Below are 20,027 nucleotides of genomic sequence, written 5' to 3'. Positions count from 1 at the left end.
GCTGCGCTCCCGCCAGCCGCGCTGTACCTCAGCCATCACTTTTCTTGATAGAAGATCTGTCTTCTTCTACTCACCTGTCTTCTGACTTCTGGCACTGTGAGGGGGGTGACGGCGTGCTGTGGGAGTGAGCATCTAGACACAGTTAGCATTCAGTACCCTTCACGAGCTAATGGTGTCCTGTCAGCCAGAAGCAGAGCCATGAAACTCTTCAGGAAGTTGGTTCCTACTTCTGCCCCCTCTGTCCCACGAAGCAGGGAGTCTGTTGCCAGCAGTTCTCCCTGAAAATAAAAAACCTAACATAAGTCTTTTCAGAGAAACTCAGTAGAGCTCCTCAGAGTGCATCCAGTCTGCCTGGGCACATTTCTAAAACTGAGGTCTGGAGGAGGGGCATAGAGGGAGGAGCCAGTTCACACCCATTGAAAAGTCTTAAGAGTGCCCATGGCTCCTGCGGAACCGTCTATACCCCATGGTCATGAAGTGGACCCCAGCATCCTCTAGGATGTATGAGAAATGTAGTTGTCTCACCCAGGTTGTCTCCAGCATATAGGTGATGGTAGCTATATAGCCGCATATATCCCGATAAATCCAAGTTAATAGGATATCCATGTCAGAGTGTCACAGTATCATTTATTTAATTTTCACATGTGGTCATTGTTTGCTCTTTTTTATCAATCACACAGATTTGTTTTACTGTAGATTATTTTAAATTGCTTTTTATTCCACATTTACAACTTGGGCCTATAGGTAGAACGCATGGTATCCTACAACAGGATGTGATTATAATCCCAACTGTCAGAATCCCAGTGCAAGAGATTCCGACACACATGCCGATGATGGAATCCCGGAAGGCGCCATAGGAAAATGCAGGTGGGCTTTCCGGTTGCCTGGAAACCCCCTCCTCTTGGCAAGTGGCTCAAACTATGACAACAATTGCAATGGCATATAATACAATTACTAGAGCTGCCGCCACATCATGCAGTTTAAGCTGCTGCACATGCTCAGGGGTAGAAGCTTCTTCTGCTTCTGAGGCCTCAATCAGTGCACTGGACCAGAGAGTAGCTACCAGAAAGAGGCGTGAGCCTTACCATGAGGCAGTGGCGTATCTATAATGGGTGCAGTGTGTGCGGTGAACTTGGGCCCCTGGGTCAAGAGGGGGCCCACACCACACCCATTTCTTCTAAATACTTACCTTTCTGGTGTCCGAGTGTGGGTCCCCTCCTCTCCCGAATCCCATAACCAGCAGCCACAGCAGCACTGTTAGTGCTCTGTCTGAGCACAATAGACTCAGGTCTTTTTTCAGAGACTTGCACATGCGCTGTAGACTCTGGCATTGTGCCAGAGTCTATAGCGCTAAGACAGAGCGCTAACAGCGATGCTGCCAGCTACGGGACGGGAGAGGAGGGGGCCCACACCCGGAGACTGCACGGGGGTCCCCACCTCTCTAGATACGCCCCTGCCATGAGGTGGGAGAATGTGTGCTTAGAAAGTGCAGTACTGGTTCTATTATGTTAGTGCATTTATTTATTATGGTATGATTAACCTTTTCCTGACCACTTACATTATCTTACTTATATTAAATATGTTTGATGCAGCCTATACTATAGATCATCTATATTAATAATATTGTATTCCATGTTCCGCAGAGTGGGACATTGTGGATTGCATTTGGAAACTCCCCTCTAGAAATCCTGCGTTTGCCACTGGGGGCCAGGACACCGACGCCGGAATCCCTACTGGGATCCTGATTTTCGATACAGCTAGATGGGAAAGTACTATGTCGGACATGGGGGGGTTAGGCTTAGGCTACCCCTGGCCGTGAGTGGGGCGGGGGGGAAGGGTTAGCTTTAGGCTGCGGGGGGTGGTGGTTAGGGTTAGGCACCACTAGTGCTGTTTGGGTTAGGCTGGGGGCGGGAGGGGGGAGTTAGGCAACAAGAAGCGAGGGGTAGGATAGGGGAGGGTTAAATTACTTACTAGCGCTTGTCAGGATTTCAATTGTCGGGATTCCACTGTCAGTCTCCTGACCACCAGCATACCGACAGCCGGCATTTTATACCCAACCCCCTACAATAAAACAGAAATACTAAGTGTTATCTTTATAATACAGTTCTGACAATGGTTATTCGGTTGATATGGGTCACAGCGTATAACACTACATATGAAACAAGACCTTCAGGCTGCATTTACAGCAATGAGGCTTAAATTCTTGCAAAATATTGTATACTGGGAGTCATTCTGAGTTGATCGTAGCTCTGCTAAATTTAGCACAGCTACGACCATGTTCCCAGACATGCGGGGGCACGCCCAGCACAGGGCTAGTCCGCCCCGCATGTCTGTCCCCCCCCCCCCCCCCACACACACGTACAAAAGCATCGCACAGCAGCGATGCTTTTGTACTTGTTGAGCAACTCTCGGCCAGCGCAGCTCCTGCGGCTGACTGGGAGTTGTTCACCGCTGCCCCTGGTCGCAGCGGCTGCGTGTTACGTCACACAGCTTCTGCGGCCCGCCCCCGCTTGGTCCGGCAACGTCTGCGTTGGCTGGACCGCGCGCCCAAATGCCACCGTGCCGCCCCCTCCCACCCAGCGACCACCTCTGCCTGTCAATCAGGCAGAGGCGATCGCTAGGGAACGACGGCCTTAGGCCGTCCGGCATGCGCCGGCACACTGCGGCGCATGCGCAGTTCCGACCCGATCGCTGGGCTGCGAACAACTGCAGTGAGTGATCGGGTCAGAATGACCCCCATTATGCGACCCAATTAGAGATAATGTTTTACTAAGATAGTGTTTTACAAAGGGTTAAGGCTCAGGAAGAGTTTTGAACAAAAAGTAAGTACTGTGCCAAGTCAAGAAGATGTTTTTCCTAACTTCCCCTTTTCTAGGCGACAGCTTAACAGGGATTGATATCAAATCTGCAGACGCATCATTTTAGGCATGAGAAAGTAAAAGTAAGGATACAAATAACAAAAAAACACATCCTCTACACAAGTACATATTTAATAAATAATGCATGTCTATAATAAGGGTACACCAGTGCATTTACTACATACTTGCTGAATTTCTGAAACCCAATCCAGGAGAGTACTGCAACCCTATGCGATTGATGGGGGGCCTAATGCAGCATTGTTGTCATTGCGGTCCCGAACTTTCTGTTTAAAGCTACATGTCATCAAGCTCCAGTCCCACTGTTGAAAACCGGAATCAAGGGTATTTACAGCAGGGGGGGATGCAGATCGCATCAAACAACCTCCCAGCCGCACATTTCAGTTGGGAAGTGGGCGGTACTGGGAGAATGGATAACGCTGTTGGGAGGCTGTAAGAGCCCCTCCAAGACTGTATGAGTTACAGTCTTATTCAGAAACATCTCAAGATACGTCTGGCTCTGCTATAACAGCATATACAGAGCCGGCCATAAGCATAGGCAAACTAGGCAATTGCCTAGGGCATTTGATATGCCTAGGGGCATCAGCAGCTTCTGCTGATTAAAATTATATGCGGCATGCCTGTATTCTGTGTGTAACATTTCATATGCAGATACAGCCACAGTCTCACACAGTATATAGGCATGCTGCATATAATTTTAATCAGTAGAAGCTGCTTGTGCATCCTAGCCACATAGCAATGCATTGCAAATAAGATGCATTTTCATTAAAAGAGGTGCCCGACATTAGCATTGAGGCAAGATTTATGAGGACCCGTGTATCCAAGCAGAGGCAGAGGTCACAGTGTTAGTGGCAGTGTGAGTGCTGTGTGCATGTGAGTGGGTTGGTTGTGCAGTAGTGTTCGGAATATGTGTAAGGACCATTATGTGTGTCATGTAAAAATGCATCAATAATGTGCAACATATGTGTAAAGGGCACTGTGTGTAATTATGTGTATAAGGGCATTAATAATGTGCGGCATATGTGTAACAGGGTACTAATGTATGTGTGTCATTATGTGTATAGGGGCACTAATAATGTGCATCAAATGTGTAGGGGGCACTATGTCTGTCATTATGTGTATAAGGGCATTAATAATGTGCAGCATATGTGTAAGGGACATTATGTGTAAAAGGACATTAATAAAGGTTGTCATAATGTGTAAGGCACATTATGTTTATAAGGACATTAATAATGTGTCTCATGTGTAACGGACATTACTGTGTGGAATTATGTGTATAAATACATTACTAATGTGTGGCATTATGTGTATAAGGTGCTCTACTATGTGGCATTGCGTATAGAAAGGGCACTACTGTGTCGTCTATTGTGAATAAAGAGCAATAGGGTGTGGTGTAATGTGAATAAGGAGCAATTCAGTGTGATGTAATGTGAATAAGGGGCTCTACTGTGAGGAGTAACGTTTATAAGGTAAAGTGATACTACTGTGGGATGTAATATGAATTATGGACACTATCGCATGATAAAATGTGAATAAAGTTGCAGTACTGTGTGGTGTAATTGGAATTGGGGTTACTATTGTGTGGCCATGACCCTTGCCAGTAAAAACACACCCCTTTCTGGGCTGTGCGCCAAATGTGCGAACTGTTCCTATTTAAAATATAGGGGGTACAAACACCAAAATAAGGACTGCTATGGGTGAGGGGTGATGGTGCTGGGAAAGAGGTGCAAGGTCAGAGGCGGAACCAGCGGTGGTGCTAGGGGGCACCAGCCAAAATCTTGCCTAGGGCATCATATTGGTTAGGGCCGGATCTGAGCATATATGCCACATCAGGAGTATCCACTATAAAATAGAGATAGTGTTGGTATAATGTAGGTAAAGCACAGAGATAGGACAAAGGGGGTCATTCCGAGTTGATCGCTCGCAGCCGATTTCCGCAGCGCAGTGATCAGGTGAAAAAATTGCATTTATGCGCATGCGTATGGGCCGCAATGCGCACGTGCGTCGTACGGGTACAAAGGCCGTTGTGGTTGTGCATAGGTTCTAGCAAAGTTTTTCTTCGCACTGACGGCCGCAAGAAGATTGACAGAAAGGGGGCGTTTCTGGGTGTCAACTGTCCGTTTTCAGGGAGTGTATGCAAAAATGCAGGCGTGTCTGAAAAAACGCAGGCGTGGCTAGGCGTTTGCTGGGCAGGTGTATGACGTCAAATCCGGACACGAATAGGCTGAAGTGATCGCAAGCGCTGAGTAGATTCAGAGCTACTCTGAACCTGCACAAACTTTTTTTGCAGAGCTCGGCTGCACATGCGTTCGCACTTCTGCTAAGCTAGAATACACTCCCCAGTGGGCGGCAGCATAGCGTTTGCACAGCTGCTAAAACTAGCTAGCAAGCGATCAACTCGGAATAACCCCCATAGGCTGGACAGTTTAAGTTGACAGAGAATATAATAACATAACAAAGCACCATATACATAAGAGACAGGAACGAGCGGTGAGCTAAATATCTCAGCAGGCACTGGCTAGCCCCAGAGCCAGATTTACATGCAATTTATGAGCCAAAGGGTACATCTGGGCATTATACACAGGTGCAGCAGTATAAACTCCTGGAAATCTGGTGAGTTTTGAACAGAGATGAGCGGAAAAGATAGGCAGGGGAGGCACTGCCTCCCCTGCCATAGACTTTTTACTCCAGAGTTTTGGCTATAAAATGATTAGAATAATGCAAAAAAGATATTTCTAACATATTTTTTATTAGTATACTCTTCAAGTCTCCAATCTCTAGAGAGGTTTGCGCAAGAGGCAAAAAAAGGGGCACTATTGATAATGTCTCTCAGGGGCACACTTGATTCAGTATATTGAAAAGATAGAATTTGGTAATGTGTGGGTAGGAAAAGATAAAACTTAACTTTTAATCACAGACGAAAGGATACTAAAATTATTGCTGTAAATCAGCAATATAGTTAAAACAAGTATTAAACAAAAATATTGTTGACGATACAGTTTGTAACTCACTTGTATAAAGAGGGTGACAGAAAGTTTCTCTGTAAACCCCCTGATTAGTAAGTGAGTATTAATGTTTGACGTTTAGTCAAAAAGCGAAAATATAAATATTCCTGTTATCTCTATGATACTATGAAGTTATATACATGTGTATATTCATATGAGAGATAATGGAAAGCCGGCTTATATAAAATCTGGACTCCCGGAAGTGGGTTAACTGCGGTAATGGAGTACAAGGCTCGAATGGAATTAAATTTGCTGATCAGCAGAAGGTGTATTTCTTGGTGCTACAGTACCCGGTATTCCCAGAGGGTCACCCTTTCTGGTACTAACCTGGCCCAATGCTGCTTGGCTTCCAAGATCAGACGAGATCGGGCATGTCCAGCATGGTATGACTGTAGAAAGTCAGGTCAGTGCCTATCTGCTGGGGGGATGGCTAGTACTTGAGCTATTGAGGACAGATTGGTCCAATGGATGGCGTTGTCGAAAGCCAAATATTTGCCCAAGAGGCAGCTTGAGCAAAAGACCACCACTATATTATTGAAAATAAATGGTGCAGAATGATTTGTTTCTTTTATGGGAATTCCCCCACAAAGGAATTACGGTAAGAACAAATGCCAAATTTCCCACAAAGAAAATGTGGTGTGGCAATAAACAAGGTGATATGTCTTAATTGATGGGATATTTCTTTGAAATGGAAGGTGCCGTAAAGATTCACCTTTACGTTAATTTCCAAAATTAAACTGGATATAACAGAAAAACAATAACTCAGGAAATAATTCCGGAAATAATTATACACATTGAATATATCATCGTAATAATACAGCCTGAGTGGATAGTACGGAAATATCAGAATTGCAAAAGTTTCCATTAGGTTTCTGCATTAGGAGGAGGTGCAGGCAGAGCCGGCCATAGGCATAGGCAAACTAGGCAATTGCCTAGGGCATTTGATATGCCTAGGGGCATCAGCAGCTTCTGCTGATTAAAATGATATGCGGCATGCCTATATTCTGTGTGTAACATTTTATATGCAGATACAGCCACAGTGTCACACAGTATATAGGCATGCTGTATATCATTTTAATCAGCAGAAGCTGCTTGTGCATCCTAGACACATAGGAATGCAAATTAGATGCATTTTCATAAAAAAAAGGTGTGCCCGACGTTAGCATTGATGCAAGATTTATGAGGACACATCTGTATCCAAGCAGAGGCAGAGGTCACAGTGTTAGTGGCAGTGTGAGTGCTGTGTGCATGTGAGTGGGTTGGTTGTACAGTAGTGTTCGGAATATGTGTAAGGAGCATTATGTGTGTCATGTAAAAATGGATTAATAATATGCAACATATGTGTAAGGGGCACTATGTGTGTTATTATGTGTATAGGGGCACTAATAATGTGCAGCAAATGTGTAGGGGGCACTATGTGTGTCATTATGTGTACAAGGGCATTAATAATGTGCGGCATATGTGTAAGGGACATTATGTGTAAAAGGGCATTAATAAAGGTTGTCATAATGTGTAAGGCGCATTATGTTTATAAGGACATTAATAAGGTGTCTAATATGTGTAAGGGACATTACTGTGTGGAATTAGGTATATAAATGCATTACTAATGTGTGGCATTATGTGTATAAGGTGCTCTACTATGTGGCGTTGCATATAGAAAGGGCACTACTGTGTCATCTAATGTGAATAAAGAGCAATAGAATGTGGTGTAATGTGAATAAGGAGCAATTCAGTGTGATGTAATGTGAATAAGGGGCTCTACTGTGAGGAGTAACGTTTATAAAGTAAAGTGATGCTACTGTGGGATGTAATATGAATTATGGACACTATCGCAAGATAAAATGTGAATAAAGTTGCAGTACTGTGTGGCATAATTGGAATTGGTGTTAATATTGTGTGGCCATGCCCCTTGCCAGCAAAAACACACCCCTTTTTGGGCTGTGTGCCAAATGTGCGAACTGTTCCTATTTAAAATATAGGGGGTACAAACACCAAAATAAGGACTGCTATAGGTGAGGGGTGATGGTGCTGGGAAAAAGGTGCAAGGTCAGAGGCGGAACCAGCGGTGGTGCTAGGGGGCACCAGCCCAAATTTTGCCTAGGGCATCAAATTGGTTAGGGCCGGCTCTGGGTGCAGGCCCTGACATGCCACATGGAGCATTATGGGGTTGCTCCAAGGTAAGTAGCTCTTAGCTTAGACATATTTTAGTAAGGAGCCATTATCATGTGACTCCTTGCTGGTTAATATTAGACCCAGATTGGGGTAATGGAGGTGTGAGGTGTGGTGCCTCTGGACTGGCTGAGCTGGATGGCTTTAGTGTGGCATACCTTTACATTCTATTAACACTTTTCACTTGTTAATTTTCTAACACTATTTCTCTATTTTAATTACATTTCATGTTTGTATCACCCCCTCTATAGCTTCGGCTTCCTAAATACTAATTTATTAACACTATAGTTTTTTACACTGGTATGTCACGCTGTGCTTTCTGGCTCATTCTGGTGTTTTGGGGTGCCACACCCTGCACCTAGATATAGCGCTAGGGACCCCAAATATACAGAGAGGCCTTGATGCGGCTTTGGGGCTTAACCACACATTTGCGCAAATATGTGTAACGAAGATCTCTGAATTCTATCATCATGTGGGATTTATATCTGGTTACTGTTATCCATTCAGTGTGCTGGGGAAACAATTGCTTTTTTTCTTGCTCAGAAATACCCCTTCCTTTCGAGCACCTGAATGATATCACTAAGCTAATTGAGCATTTACCAATCTATATGTATGTTGTGAGAGGCAGAGAGGTTTCTGCATTAGGAGGAGGTGCAGGCCCTGACATGCCACATGGAGCATTATGGGGTTGCTCCAAGGTAAGTAGCTCTTAGCTTAGACATATTTTAGTAAGGAGCCATTATCATGTGACTCCTTGCTGGTTAATATTAGACCCAGATTGGGGTAATGGAGGTGTGAGGTGTGGTGCCTCTGGACTGGCTGAGCTGGATGGCTTTAGTGTGGCATACCTTTACATTCTATTAACACTTTTCACTTATTAATTTTCTAACACTATTTCTCTATTTTAATTACATTTCATGTTTGTATCACCCCCTCTATAGCTTCGGCTTCCTAAATACTAATTTATTAACACTATAGTTTTTTACACTGGTATGTCACGCTGTGCTTTCTGGCTCATTCTGGTGTTTTGGGGTGCCACACCCTGCACCTAGATATAGCGCTAGGGACCCCAAATATACAGAGAGGCCTTGATGCGGCTTTGGGGCTTAACCACACATTTGCGCAAATATGTGTAACGAAGATCTCTGAATTCTATCATCATGTGGGATTTATATCTGGTTACTGTTATCCATTCAGTGTGCTGGGGAAACAATTGCTTTTTTCTTGCTCAGAAATACCCCTTCCTTTCGAGCACCTGAATGATATCACTAAGCTAATTGAGCATTTACCAATCTATATGTATGTTGTGAGAGGCAGAGAGGTTTCTGCATTAGGAGAGGTGCAGGCCCTGACATGCCACATGGAGCATTATGGGGTTGCTCCAAGGTAAGTAGCTCTTAGCTTAGACATATTTTAGTAAGGAGCCATTATCATGTGACTCCTTGCTGGTTAATATTAGACCCAGATTGGGGTAATGGAGGTGTGAGGTGTGGTGCCTCTGGACTGGCTGAGCTGGATGGCTTTAGTGTGGCATACCTTTACATTCTATTAACACTTTTCACTTATTAATTTTCTAACACTATTTCTCTATTTTAATTACATTTCATGTTTGTATCACCCCCTCTATAGCTTCGGCTTCCTAAATACTAATTTATTAACACTATAGTTTTTTACACTGGTATGTCACGCTGTGCTTTCTGGCTCATTCTGGTGTTTTGGGGTGCCACACCCTGCACCTAGATATAGCGCTAGGGACCCCAAATATACAGAGAGGCCTTGATGCGGCTTTGGGGCTTAACCACACATTTGCGCAAATATGTGTAACGAAGATCTCTGAATTCTATCATCATGTGGGATTTATATCTGGTTACTGTTATCCATTCAGTGTGCTGGGGAAACAATTGCTTTTTATCCAGGACAGAAATGACAAGGCCAGGACAAGGGTGACAGGGCCAGGACAGGGGTGACAGGGCCAAAATAGTGGTGACTGGGCCAGGATAGGGGTGACAGGGCCAGGATAGGGGTGATGTGGCCGGATAGGAGTTACAGGGCCAGGATCGGTGAGACAGGGCCAGAATAGGGGTGACAGCGCCAGGATAGGGGTGACAGGACCAGGACAGAAATGACAGGACAAGGAAAGAAATTACAGAGCCAGGACAGGGGTGACAGGGCTAGAACAGGGGTGAGAGGGTCAGGATAGGGGTAACAGGGCAAGGACAGTGCAGTGGCGTAACTAGAAATTTTTCTCCCCCAAGCCAAAAAATCCTTCGGCGCCCCCCCCCCCCATACCCCCCGTAATTGGCACTAGCAAAGGTAGAAAAATGCGCGCGCCACAGGCGCGCGCCGGCAAAAAGGGTGTGTGGCTTTGTCAAAATGGGCGTGGCTTTGCGTGGAGGGCGTGGCATTGCAGGAAAAGACTACCTTATACCCCAGTTTTGCAACCTGCACGCCCAGACGTTGGCCACCACAGGAAAGAAAAATAATCCTGATTCATGCCCCTTACATTATTTGTCATTTTTCCTCCTTATAGTAATGCCCAGTATACATTATTCCACATACTGCAATGGCCCTTAGACATTATTCCACACACAATAATGCACATGACACAATATGCACACAGTGTAATGCCCCAGACACATTATGCCACACACCGTAATGCCTGTGACACATTATGACAGGAATCGCAATGCCCGTTATACATTATGCTACACACTGCAATGCCCCTGATACATTATAGCACATACAATGTCTGTGACACAGAATGACACACACCACAATGATCCTGAGACATTATACCACATACCACAATGCCCGTGATATAGTGATACATTATGCCACACACCGTAATGCCCATTACACATTAAGTTCTACAGTAAGACTTCTAATTACTTTTAAATTACCTGCTCGTTGCCAGGGGTTTCATGCTCTTGGTTCCATGCACGGTGCCAGGGGTTTTCATGCTCAGGGTGTCATGCTCGTTGCCAGGGGTTTCATGCACTGGGTGTCATGCTCGTTGCTAGGGGGTAGTGCTTGTTGCTAGGGCCATGCTCCCAGTGCCACATATGCCCCCAGTGCCAGATATTCCCCCACAGTGCCAGGTATATGCCCCTAGTGCCAGATCTGCCCCCACAGTGCCAGGTATATGCCCCCAGTGCCAGATCTGCCCCCACAGTGCCAGGTATATGCCCCCAGTGCCAGATCTGCCCCCACAGTGCCAGGTATATGCCCCCAGTGCCAGATCTGCCCCCACAGTGCCAGATCTTCCCCCCATAGTGCCAGGTATATGCCCCCAGTGCCAGATCTTCCCCCCACAGTGCCAGGTATATGCCCCCAGTGCCAGATCTTCCCCCCACAGTGCCAGGTATATGCCCCCAGTGCCAGATCTTCCCCCCACAGTGCCAGGTATATGCCCCCAGTGCCAGATCTTCCCCCCACAGTGCCAGGTATATGCCCCCAGTGCCAGATCTTCCCCCCACAGTGCCAGGTATATGCCTCCAGTGCCAGATCTGCCCCCCACAGTGCCAGGTATATTCCCCCAGTGCCAGATCTGCCCCCACAGTGCCAGGTATATGCCCCCAGTGCCAGATCTGCCCCCACAGTGCCAGGTATATGCCCCCAGTGCCAGATCTGCCCCCACAGTGTCAGATCTTCCCCCCACAGTGCCAGGTATATGCCCCCAGTGCCAGATCTGCCCCCACAGTGCCAGATATATGCCCCCAGTGCCAGATCTGCCCCCACAGTGCCAGGTATATGCCCCCAGTGCCAGATCTGCCCCCACAGTGCCAGGTATAAGCCCCCAGTGCCAGATCTGCCCCCACAGTGCCAGATCTGCCCCCCACAGTGCCAGGTATATGCCCCCAGTGCCAGATCTGCCCCCACAGTGCCAGGTATATGCCCCCAGTGCCAGATCTGCCCCCACAGTGCCAGGTATATGCCCCCAGTGCCAGATCTGCCCCCACAGTGCCAGGTATATCCCCACAGTGCCAGATCTTCCCCCCACAGTGCCAGATCTGCCCCCACAGTGCCAGGTATATGCCCCCAGTGCCAGATCTGCCCCCCACAGTGCCAGGTATATGCCCCAAGTGCCAGATCTGCCCCCCCACAGTGCCAGGTATATGCCCCAAGTGCCTGCTCCCCCCCCCCATGTGTTGGAGGGACACGGAGCGCATCGCGCGTCTCTCCTGTGTCCCTCCCCCGGCTGGTCTAATAAAGGAAGTGCCGGTTCATGAGCCAATCAGAGCTCACGAACGGCACTTCCTTAGACCGGCCAGGGGAGAGCCAGGGAGGGACACAGGAGAGACGCGCGATGTGCGTTCCGTGTCCCTCCAACACAGCAGGGAGGGAGAGGAGACCGCAGATTGACATGCGGACGCTCGTCCGCATGTCAATCTGTTCTAAGTCAGTGGCGCCCCCGCAGCCCCCCGCCTCCAAGCCACCACGAGGACTGCTGGGGCAGTAGTTACGCCACTGGGACAGTGGTGACGTGGCCAGGATAGTGGTGACAGGGCCAGGACAGGGGCGACAGGACCAGGACAGAAATGATAGGGTCAGGACAGGGGTGACAGGGCAAGGAGAGGGGTGACATGACCAGGGCAGGGGTGACAGGGCCAGGACAGAGGTGACAGGACCAGGACAGGGGAGACAGGACCAGGATAGAGGTGACAGGGCAGGAAAGGGGTGACAGGGCCATGACAGAACAGAGGGCATGGCAGAGATTAGTATTAGGAACAAAACAGTGGTGAGAGTGACAGATAATTGTGTCTTACTGGAGTCACTGCTGCTGGCTGCTGCTGTCCCACTCCAACCTGGGGGTACCCGATGCTGCTGCTGAAGACTGGGCTGGACTGACTCTCCCAGGCTGGACGCTGGAGTCCTGCATCCTCCCCACGCTCCCCTCCTCAGTCAAACACCACGGCTCCTCGCGGCCGCAGAGCACTGTGGTACTGGCACACCTCTGAGCTGGGAGAGACGTCAGAAGCAGAAAATGCTGCCGCCGAGAGTGGGGATTTGGGAGGGGGCGGAGCATGCCGGCGGACTTCTGTGGCGCTGCCCACTGGCTAAATGAACGGTACTGGGTGCACCTCACCGCAGGCTGTGCTGCAGCTAATGGAGGGGCATCTGGGGCTGGGGCATGAAAGATGCAGTACGCGATTTGCACCGCTGCCACTGCCCTAGGTTGAGCCAGCTCTAGGCTTGGCATGAATGCCCCTAGGCATGCCAAATGCCCTAGGCAATTGCCTAGTTTGCCTATGCCTAGGGCCAGCTTTGTAGGTGATTGCATACTGGACTACCTCAGACATGATTATGCTAACACATCCTAACTATACAGGTCCTATGCTTACCCACCCTACCCCTATCAGAATCTGTGTGTACAGGTGGTGATGGTATGTCAGAGTGAGTGTACACACCAGTAGAGTGTCCTGAGTCAACAACCAGCCCAGTACTTAAACAGTGGAATGGTTTATTTAGTAAAAAAAAAAATGTGATAGTACAGCCATACTCACAGTGGAATATTTACTAATCACCCGCTGACGGGATGCCGGCTGTCAAAATCCCAACAGCGGCATCCCATCCGCCAGAATGCCGGCAGCGGGACTAGCTCGAAGAGTCACTTTGCGGGCTCGCTGTGCTCGTCACACTGCCGGCTTGGATCTATTCCCACTTTATGGGTGTCATGGACATCCAAAAGTCCTGATTTGCAGGGATTTTGGCTGGCAGCATTGCCCGCTGTCGGGATTCCGTCGTCGGTATCCTGACCGCCGAGATACCGAGAGCTGGCAAATTGAACTGATCACCTCACAGTTATGCATACACAGAGTTGTGGCATGGAGCAGAGCAAACATGTCACCTGCTGATGACTGTCTGGGTAGCCGTGCAGGATGCAAGCAGTACCAAGCTTTCTAGCGACATGCATGCAGAATGGTGGCAATTGCAGGCATGTAATGGCAGCAATCGTACATCTCTCTGGACCTCAGTGGAAGAGGTTTGTCTCTCACTTTGGCAATCTAGCACAGTGACAATATGGAGCATGTACAGTAATAGGGTCAGTGGCCATCTTGGTTAGGGATCAGAAGCCTCCCTGTGGAACCTATGTATGGAGCATGCGCAGTAGCACTCTCCAACTCTAACAATTTATACCCTTAATCACTCAGATTAGCATACAGTATATGTGTATGCATTTTTGATGAAAATGCATATTTCTAAATAAATAGCAAAAATCTAAATAAATAAATAAATAAATAAATACCTAGAGTGCCAGGCAAATTTGGTAAAGGTTATAAAGATGTTTTAAACCAAAGCTCAAGTTTTTTTTGTCTAAATCAAGTGTAAACCATGGATGAATTAAAAGAAAAAAGCTATTTATAAAAAAAATCTGGTAAAGGACAATACATGTAACGCTATAGTATCGATGGGAGGAAATGTCTTTTGAACTGAACTGCCCTCTGGAACTGTGACAGACGTGTCATTGGGGATAAACTTCCTATACTGCAGACATTATCAGAAGACAGTTAGTCCAGCAGGAGCGACACTGCAGCCTGGGAGCTAACAATGTGGGGATGGGTGATAACAGGTAAGATAGGAAACATTTTGTAATGTAATTCTGTGAGTTTGTTACTATGGATCAGAGGCAGATTTAGACCTCAGGGGGTCCTAAGCAAGAAACCGATTTGGGCCCCCCTTCCTCAAACAATCCATAGCACTATAATTTAGTTTCTGATCTACGCTCCTTACATTATTTGTCTGCGGTGCGTGTGTGTTGATCTCTACAGCTATTACTATGTAATATAGTGCAGCTGTAAAGTGCAATAGAATATCATACTTCCCAACATTGGGAGTTGTAAAAGAGGAATTATCTGGCAGCGCTCGCCCAACAAGGGGGCGTGACCTATATGAAAAGGGCATGGCTTTGCTGGAGTACCTCGATCCCAAGTCATACCTTCGTATTTCGTCACTGTGGGGGAATGCCCAGCACTCTATGAGCTGCTGGCGTGTGACCCCTCTCCTGTCTCCCGTGGATAGACGATGTGCGCACGTCTATTCACCACTGCTCTGCAAAGCAGAGTAGTGAATACAGGAGCCTCCCAACACCTTAAATCGGAAGGCTACAGGCGAGCGCGAGAGGAGCAGGCACCCAGCAGCCATCTAAACACTGACAGCCTGCCGTGATCATTGAAACAGCCCAGTGCACACAGATATTTTTAAATGCTGTGAGTATGCCGGGCCCTTTTGGCAGGCCTGGTGGAACCACCAAGCCCTAGGCCATACTTGCCTACTTTTGAAAACTAGTTTCAGGGAGATTATAGCCAGGAGTAGAGTGCGTCAAGCCGCTAAGAGGGTGTGCCAAGCTCTGCCCAAAGGGTGTGTCTAAGTCTACCTATTGGCATGTTTCTCACCATTAAGGGGTGTGTCCAGCAGTGGCAGATGATAACTAAAGTACTAAGTGCAGCATGCTGCGAGAGGGGGGGTCTAATTCACATCAGACAACCAGTGCTTTATCCGGAAATAGCTGTGGCAGAGCTCAGTAACTTTCTGTGCTTGATACAAAGGTGGACGTTGCTACATTGCCTCTGCCACCTGTTGCTGGAATTGAAGGAGTGATAATATGCAAATGCTAGTTTCAGCATTCTCTTTGAGTACTAGTATTTGCCTCATTGTTCAAGCCCTGAGATGCCCACTTTCTGAGCCCTTGCATGCTGTCACCTCGCCTGGTGGTTCTAGACAGTCCACCAGCAGCACACCATAGTGTCCACCTATGGCAGATACAGTGTCTCTGCATGAACATGGACCCAGTGGAAGCAGCTATGTGTCTGATGTGATGCGGTCAGCATCCCACCGGTCTGGATCATCACTCAGAATCCCGGCGCCGGAAACATTGACTGCTGACATCCCGAAGGTAAGTACTGGGGGGATGGTTAGGGCCTGGGGGGGTTACGGACTAGAAGGGGGGTTATCCATAGACGCCACCCCTCAGAGTCTTAGCCCTAGCTGCCATCCCATGCAACTTAGCTGTAACCGCCGCCCCCACTAACTTAGCCCTACCCTAGCCGCCACCTCAGACGGGTTAGGGTACGGGTAAATTAATTACCCCATCCCCTGTCCGCATTGTAAAAGTCGAGATGCCAGGTTAGGTTAGGTTTAAGTACCTCTGGGGGGTGGTTAGGCACTAAGGGGGAGGTTAGGGTTAGGCTGTAGGGGAGTTAGGGGGGTGGGGAGAGGGAAGAATAACCCCTACTCACCCCTGTCGGTGTTTTAATCTTTTGGATCTCTGTTGAAATTTTGAGCAAAATTCTGTGCGGTGGGATGACATGCTGATTCCAACCAAAGGGACACAAAAATATCTTCAAAGGATCAATGTGATTTGATTAGGCTGCATTCTGTCTTCTCTGACAACCTCTCACCGTCCCAGTGCAATCCTTTTTGTATAAGACCGCATACAGGGGGAGATTCTGAGTTGATCGCAGCAGCAAGTTTGTTAGCAATTGGGCAAAACCATGTGCACTGCAGGTGTGGCAGATATAACATTTGCAGAGAGGGTTAGATTTGGGTGGGTTATATTGTTTCTGTGCAGGGTAAATACTGGCTGCTTTATTTTTACACTGCAATTTAGATTTCAGTTTGAACACACTCCACCCAAATCTAACTCTCTCTGCACATGTTATATCTGCCCCTCCTGCAGTGAACATGGTTTTGCCCAACTGCTAACAAATTTGATGCTGCGATCAGAGGCGGAACTCCGGGAGGCAACAGAGTCTTTTGCCGCCGGGCTCTACGCCTGAAGGGGCACTTCCTCCATTGTCCCCCACGCCCATTGTGTGTAAGGACCCCCGGAGCAGAGCGCCGATAATCATCAGCGGCGCTGCTTCTCCCTGAGCTGGATTAAGTGGTTTGGTGTGCCCTGGGTGAGGAGTAGTCACAGTGCGGGCGGTGCAGTATGAGGACGGTATGTACTGTACCTTCCAAACTGTCAGCCGCGGCTCTGCATGCTGTGGTGGGAGAGAGTGGGGAGAGAAGTGGCTGCCGCAATGCTCCTTGTGCGGGGTGAGGGGAGAGAGGGATGGAGGGGGGGGTGAGAAGTCAGCCGCTGCAGTGCTCAGTTGTGGGAGAAATGGAGAAGTGAAGTGGCCGCTGCAGTGCTCCATTGTGTTCTGCAAGGGGTGCCGCTGGTGTCACTGTGTGGGGTGGGAGAGGCGCTGTCATTGTGTTCTTCTCTGCAAGGGGTGGATAATGCTGCTCTCACTGCTCTAGAGGGTGGGGGTCAGGGGAGAGCTGCTGTTGTAAACTATATATATATATATATAGTAGCCCTTGCAGAGCAACGTGCAGATGAAGATTTACTATATTTGGGACCAGAGTGCCACCATTCAAACTACAACTACAGTACATACTCCAGAAGCCATTTTGCCGTTGGTGGAGGGCCTGTTTGCAGAGTATATATATACTGAGTATGAAATAGAATAATAGAGCTGGCGGCACGAGAATCGGAATCACGGACTGACTTTTATACACGTAAATAAATGGCCAGCCCCATCCATTACTTTGTCTGTTTCTGTAGAGGGCACCAGGGATTTTTTTTAAAGTGGAGTCCAGGACATTTTGATATATATATATATATATATATATATACTGCCATATAATTCCAGTGATACTGCCATATATATATATATATATATATATATATATATACCCTGTTGCAAAGCGGATTACTGAGGCCATAACATCTATGCTGGTATGACACGTGCGTCCGGTATCCGCCATTAGTGCAGTGGGACTGCAGTGCCAACCCTAGATGGGTCAGGTGTTTGTGCCGCACACTTGTGTTGCTTAGCTTAGTCACACAGCTACCTCATTGCCCTCTTTTACTTCTTGGCATGATGTGCTGCTTGGGTACTATTTTTTTTTAAGTGCCATCCTGTCTAACACTGCAATGCCACTCCTAGATGGGCCAATTGTTTGTGTCGCTTAGCTTAGTCATACAGTTACCGCATTGCACCTCTTTTTCATCTTTGCATGATGTGCTGTTTGGGGCCTTTTTATATATCTGCCCTCCTGTCTGACACTGCAGTACCACTCCTAGATGGGCCAATTGTTTGTGTCACTTAGCTTAGTCATACAGCTACCTCATTTCACCTCTTTTACATCTTTGCATGATGTGCTGTTTGGGGCCTTTTTTTATATCTGCCCTCCCGTCTGCCACTGCAGTGCCACTCCTAGATGGGCCAGGTGTTTGTGCCAGACACTTGTGTCGCTTAGCTTAGTCATACAGCAACCTTGGTGCACCTCTTTTTCATCTTTGCATCATGTGCTGTTTGGGGCATCCTGTCTGACACTGCCGTATAAGTCCAGGAGTTCTGCTGTATTAGTCCAGGGGTACTGCCGTATAAGTCCACCAATTGCAGAATTTTTGAAAAATGATAGAGGCGTGCAGGAGATGCTGTCAGTGGACTGAAAAATTGCGGACCACTTTCGACATTCAGCCACTGCGTGCCACTACTAGATGGGCCAGGTGGTTGTGTCGCTTAGCTTAGTCATACAGCAACCTCAGTGCACCTCTTTTTCTTCTTTGCATCATGTGCTGTTTGGGGCCTAGTTTTTTAAAGTGCCGTCCTGTCTGACACCGTAGTGCCACTCCTAGATGGGCCAATTGTTTGTGTCGCTTAGCTTAGTCATACAGCTACCTCATTGCACCTCTTTTACATCTTTGCATGATGTGCTGTTTGGGGCCTTTTTTTGATATCTGCTATCCTGTCTGACACTGCATTGCCACTCCTAGATGGGCCAGGTGTTTGTGCCGCACACTTGTGTCGCTTAGCTTAGTCATACAGCAACCTCGGTGCACCTCTTGTTCTTCTTTGCATCATGTGCTGTTTGGGGCATGTTTTTTTTTTAGAGATGAGCGGGTTTGGTTCCTCGGAAACCGAACCCCCCCAAACTTCACCCATTTTACACGGGTCCGAGGCATACTTGGATTCAATCAAGTTCAACAATAAACGGAGAGGACGCCAGCCACTTCCTCTCCCTAACATTTCCAATGCACGAGTGAAAATGGCGGCGACGCGCGACTGCTTATATAGAATCCGAATCTCGCGAGAATCCGACAGCGGGATGATGACGTACGGGCGCGCTCGGGTTAACCTCTGTCTACTGGAAACCGTGTGCACGTGTCCATCACACGGTTCGCGGACTGCTGGTCCTCCCGTCGGAGCCTCGCTGGTGGCGGGCTGGCTAGGGGCGAGCGGCGGAGCTTCGCTGCTGTCGGGGGCCTGTCATCAGAAGCCTGCCTGGGTCAGCGGCTTCGGGACGATAGTGGACGCTGGAAGTTCGGGGAGACTGCCGGGATCGGACGGAAGCTGTGGAGCAGATCGGGTTGCGGGAGATACTGCGGCCAGAGGACGCCGGCTCCTTCATCTAAGTGCTGTGGACAGACCCTGCTCCCTGGATGGTATTCTGCTAATCGGTAGAGAGGATCGTGATTCTACTGGGCTTGTCTACCTATCTCCACGCCTCGCGCTGCTGCCGGTGGACTTTACTGCTCCGTTGATACCCTGCTACAGATACTCGGCTCGTGGAGAGAACTGAAACACCGGAGCGGGTGAGGCTGGCCATTGGATAACAGGTGAGGGGATTTAGAGAACTCAACGTGGCCACTCTGAGGGACTTCTCTCTTTATTTGCCTACACATGCGAGACACGTTCCTGGACTCTGTGACACTACAGACCAAAAGTTTTCCAGGGAGAACGGGACCTTTATACCTGATGCAGCTTGTATGAATATCCTAAAGGGACATTACTGTTTAATCTATGCCGTGAGTGATTATTATACATGCTAGGCTACTTATCATTGTGGCATATTACAGCTCACATGCACGTTTTATTTGATATTCGTTTTGAATGCTCATTTAGCTCAGTGCTCTGATGAATAGTTTTATTAGACTCTGAGGGCTGGCTTCAAAATCCCCATTTTGAACGCACCTTGGTAC

The 20,027-nt window shown here is 47.9% G+C and overlaps 1 protein-coding gene and 1 non-coding gene across 2 annotated transcripts in view; one reads left to right on the top strand and one right to left on the bottom strand.

Moving 5' to 3' along the window:
* Nucleotides 1-6,159: 6,159 nt before the first annotated feature.
* Nucleotides 6,160-6,278, bottom strand: LOC134967236 (5S ribosomal RNA). Its single transcript, XR_010188775.1, has one exon. It is a non-coding gene; the product is annotated as a 5S ribosomal RNA (ribosomal RNA).
* Nucleotides 6,279-14,553: 8,275 nt separating this feature from the next.
* Nucleotides 14,554-20,027, top strand: part of LOC134965103 (carcinoembryonic antigen-related cell adhesion molecule 1-like) — a 168,377-nt gene continuing 162,903 nt past the window's right edge. Inside the window, exon 1 of the mRNA XM_063941651.1 lies at nucleotides 14,554-14,621. Within this exon, the coding sequence (XP_063797721.1) occupies nucleotides 14,600-14,621 (22 nt within the window). The 5' untranslated portion in view covers nucleotides 14,554-14,599. The remainder of the gene's footprint in view (nucleotides 14,622-20,027) is intronic.

This window comes from Pseudophryne corroboree, chromosome 10 (genome assembly GCF_028390025.1).
Source record: "Pseudophryne corroboree isolate aPseCor3 chromosome 10, aPseCor3.hap2, whole genome shotgun sequence".
Classification (NCBI taxonomy): Eukaryota; Metazoa; Chordata; class Amphibia; order Anura; family Myobatrachidae; genus Pseudophryne; species Pseudophryne corroboree.
This window is presented reverse-complemented; position numbering and strand designations above follow the sequence as displayed.